The sequence below is a fragment of the Etheostoma cragini genome, unplaced genomic scaffold (genome assembly GCF_013103735.1).
Source record: "Etheostoma cragini isolate CJK2018 unplaced genomic scaffold, CSU_Ecrag_1.0 ScbMSFa_2087, whole genome shotgun sequence".
In the NCBI taxonomy this organism is placed as follows: domain Eukaryota; kingdom Metazoa; phylum Chordata; class Actinopteri; order Perciformes; family Percidae; genus Etheostoma; species Etheostoma cragini.
In genome coordinates this window covers 1-2849 of record NW_023266210.1, presented here as the reverse complement: position 1 = coordinate 2849, position 2849 = coordinate 1, and the positions used below count along the sequence as shown (strand labels likewise).

The window sequence follows — 2849 nt, the reverse complement described above, 5'->3', positions numbered from 1 at the left end:
GTGTGTGTGTGTGTGTGTGTGTGTGTGTGTGTGTGTGTGTGTGTGTGTGTGTGTGTGTGTGTGTTCCAGTCACTAAGCTGCAGTGTGCCGAGCAGTGCAGCCGACGGTGCCGCGGGCCCAAACCCAGCGACTGCTGCAACGAGCACTGTGCCGCCGGCTGCTTCGGACCGCGGGCCACCGACTGCCTGGTCAGTCCCATTCTGTCTGTCTCTGTGTCCCTGGAGACGCGTCTCCGTCCACGTCTCCGTCCACGTGTCCGTCCACGCGTCGGTCAAATTATCTGAAGTTGGGTAAAATAACTCCCGGGAATAAATCTGGTGAACGTGTGTTTCCATCCGACGGCTTTACAGCCGATAAAAACCTGTTACGTGATGACATCACACCGTCACGCTGTTCTAGGGTCAGGCAGGGATATCTGATTGGTTGGAGACATTTTAAGATGTTTCCATTCATTTGGGGACAAAGTTTTTCAAAATATATTGTCTACCATCAAGTGATCAGTTATTATTACCTTTATGTTATTATTATCTTTATACTGTCTTTTTCTCTCTAAACTGTATTTTTCTTGTTAAAACTGATTCTAGAAATTTCAGTTTCCTTAGGGGAGTCATCCCAAAATGATAAATAAAGAGAGTCTAGGTCTGGTCTTTAGAGACTGTCTTTCTGCCCTTGTCCTCCAGGCCTGCAGGGACTTTAATGACGACGGGACGTGTAAAGACGCTTGTCCTCCTCAGAATCTCTACGACCCAAAGACCTACCAGGTGGTCGGCAACCCCAACGCCAAGTTCACCTTCGGGGCGACCTGTGTGAAAGCCTGCCCCCGTACGGACGCTACGTTCTAGCACTGAGACAAAGACATATTAACCCTCATGTTGTCCTCATGTTGCCCTCATGTTGTCCTCATGTTGTCCTCATGTTGTCCTCATGTTGTCTTCATGTTGTCCTCATGTTGTCCTCATGTTGTCCTCATGCTGTCCTCATGTTATTCTCATGTTATTCTCATGTTATTCTCATGTTGCCCTCATGTTGTCCTCATGTTGTCCTCATGTTATTCTCATGTTATTCTCATGTTGTCCTCATGTTGTCTTCATGTTGTCCTCATGTTATTCTCATGTTGTCTTCATGTTGTCTTCATGTTGTCCTCATGTTGTCCTCATGTTATTCTCATGTTGCCCTCATGTTGTCTTCATGTTGTTTTCATGTTGTCCTCATGTTGTCCTCATGTTGTCTTCATGTTGTCTTCATGTTGTCTTCATGTTGTCCTCCTGTTGTCTTCATGTTGTCTTCATGTGACCCTTATGTTTCCCTCATATTGTCCCCATTTTGTCCTCATGTTGTCTTCATGTTGTCCACATTTTGTCCTCATGTTGTCTTCATGTTCCCCTCATATTGTCCCTATTTTGTCCTCATGTTGTCCTCATGTTGTCTTCATGTTATCCTCATATTGTCCCCGTTTTGTCCTCATGTTGTCTTCATGTTCCCCTCATATTGTCCCCATTTTGTCCTCATGTTGTCCTCATGTTGTCTTCATGTTGTCCTCATGTGGCCCTTATGTTGTCTTCATGTTGTCCTCATATTGTCCCCATGTTCCCTTATGTTGTCTTCATGTTGTCTTCATGTTGTCCTCATGTTGTCCTCATGTTGTCTTCATGTTCCCCTCATATTATCCCCATGCTGTCCTCATGTTGTCATCATGTTGTCTTCATGCTGTCCTCATGTTGTCCTAATGTTGTCCTCGTGTTGTCTTCATGTTGTCTTCATGTCCTCATGTTGTCTTCATGTTGTCTTCATGTTGTCTTCATGTTGTCCTCATGTTGTCCTCATGTTGTCTTCATGTTGTCCTCATGTTGTCTTCATGTTGCCCTCATATTGTCTTCATGCTGTCCTCATGTTGTCTTCATGTTGTCCTCATGTTGTCTTCATGTTGCCCTCATATTGTCTTCATGTTGTCCTCATGTTGTCTTCATGTTGTCCTCATGTTGTCCTCATGTTGTCTTCATGTTGTCCTCATGTTGTCTTCATGTTGCCCTCATATTATCCCCATGCTGTCCTCATGTTGTCATCATGTTGTCTTCATGCTGTCCCCATGTTGCCCTCATATTGTCTTCATGCTGTCCCCATGTTGCCCTCATATTGTCCTCGTGTTGTCCTCATGTTGTCTTCATGACATGTATGTTTGATGGTAGTATTACTACTACTACTCAGTAGAGTACTCTAACTGTAGTTCTTGCTGCCTGTAGATAACTACGTGGTGACGGACGGGTCGTGTGTTCGTACCTGCGGCGCCGGGATGTTCGAGGTCGAGGAGGACGGAATCCAACGCTGCAAAGCATGTGATGGTCCCTGTCCTAAAGGTAGAGAGAGACGGACAGACAGACGGACAAAGAGACACAGACAGAGACACAGAAAGACAGACATTAAACCCTTTTCTGTCCTCCAGTGTGTGACGGAGTCGGGGTCGGCGCTCTGACCACGACGATGGCCGTGAACGCCTCCAACATCGAGTCCTTCAGGAACTGCACCAAGATCAACGGGGACGTGTCCATCATCGGGACAACATTCACCGGGTGAGACGCTCCAGCATCTGGAGTGTGTGTATCTGTGTGTGTGTGTTAGAGTGTGTGTATCTGTGTGTGTGTTAGAGTGTGTGTATCTGTGTGTGTGTTAGAGTTAGTGTATCTGTGTGTGTGTGTTAGTGTGTGTTAGTGTGTGTATCTGTGTGTGTGTGTTAGAGTGTGTGTATCTGTGTGTGTGTTAGAACTAGTGTATCTGTGTGTGTGTTAGAGTTAGTGTATCTGTGTGTGTGTTAGAGTTAGTGTATCTGTTTGTGTGTGTTAGTGTTTGTATCT

The 2849-nt window shown here is 45.7% G+C and overlaps 1 protein-coding gene across 1 annotated transcript in view; it reads left to right on the top strand.

Annotated features, from left to right (window-relative positions):
- Positions 1-2580, top strand: part of LOC117940273 (melanoma receptor tyrosine-protein kinase) — a gene marked incomplete at its 5' end in the record, with an annotated part of 3055 nt that extends 475 nt beyond the window's left edge. The window contains 4 exons of the mRNA XM_034865615.1: positions 70-188; positions 681-822; positions 2241-2354; positions 2441-2580. Of these exons, the coding sequence (XP_034721506.1) occupies positions 70-188; positions 681-822; positions 2241-2354; positions 2441-2571 (506 nt within the window). The remainder of the gene's footprint in view (positions 1-69; positions 189-680; positions 823-2240; positions 2355-2440) is intronic.
- Between the last annotated feature and the right edge of the window lie 269 nt (positions 2581-2849).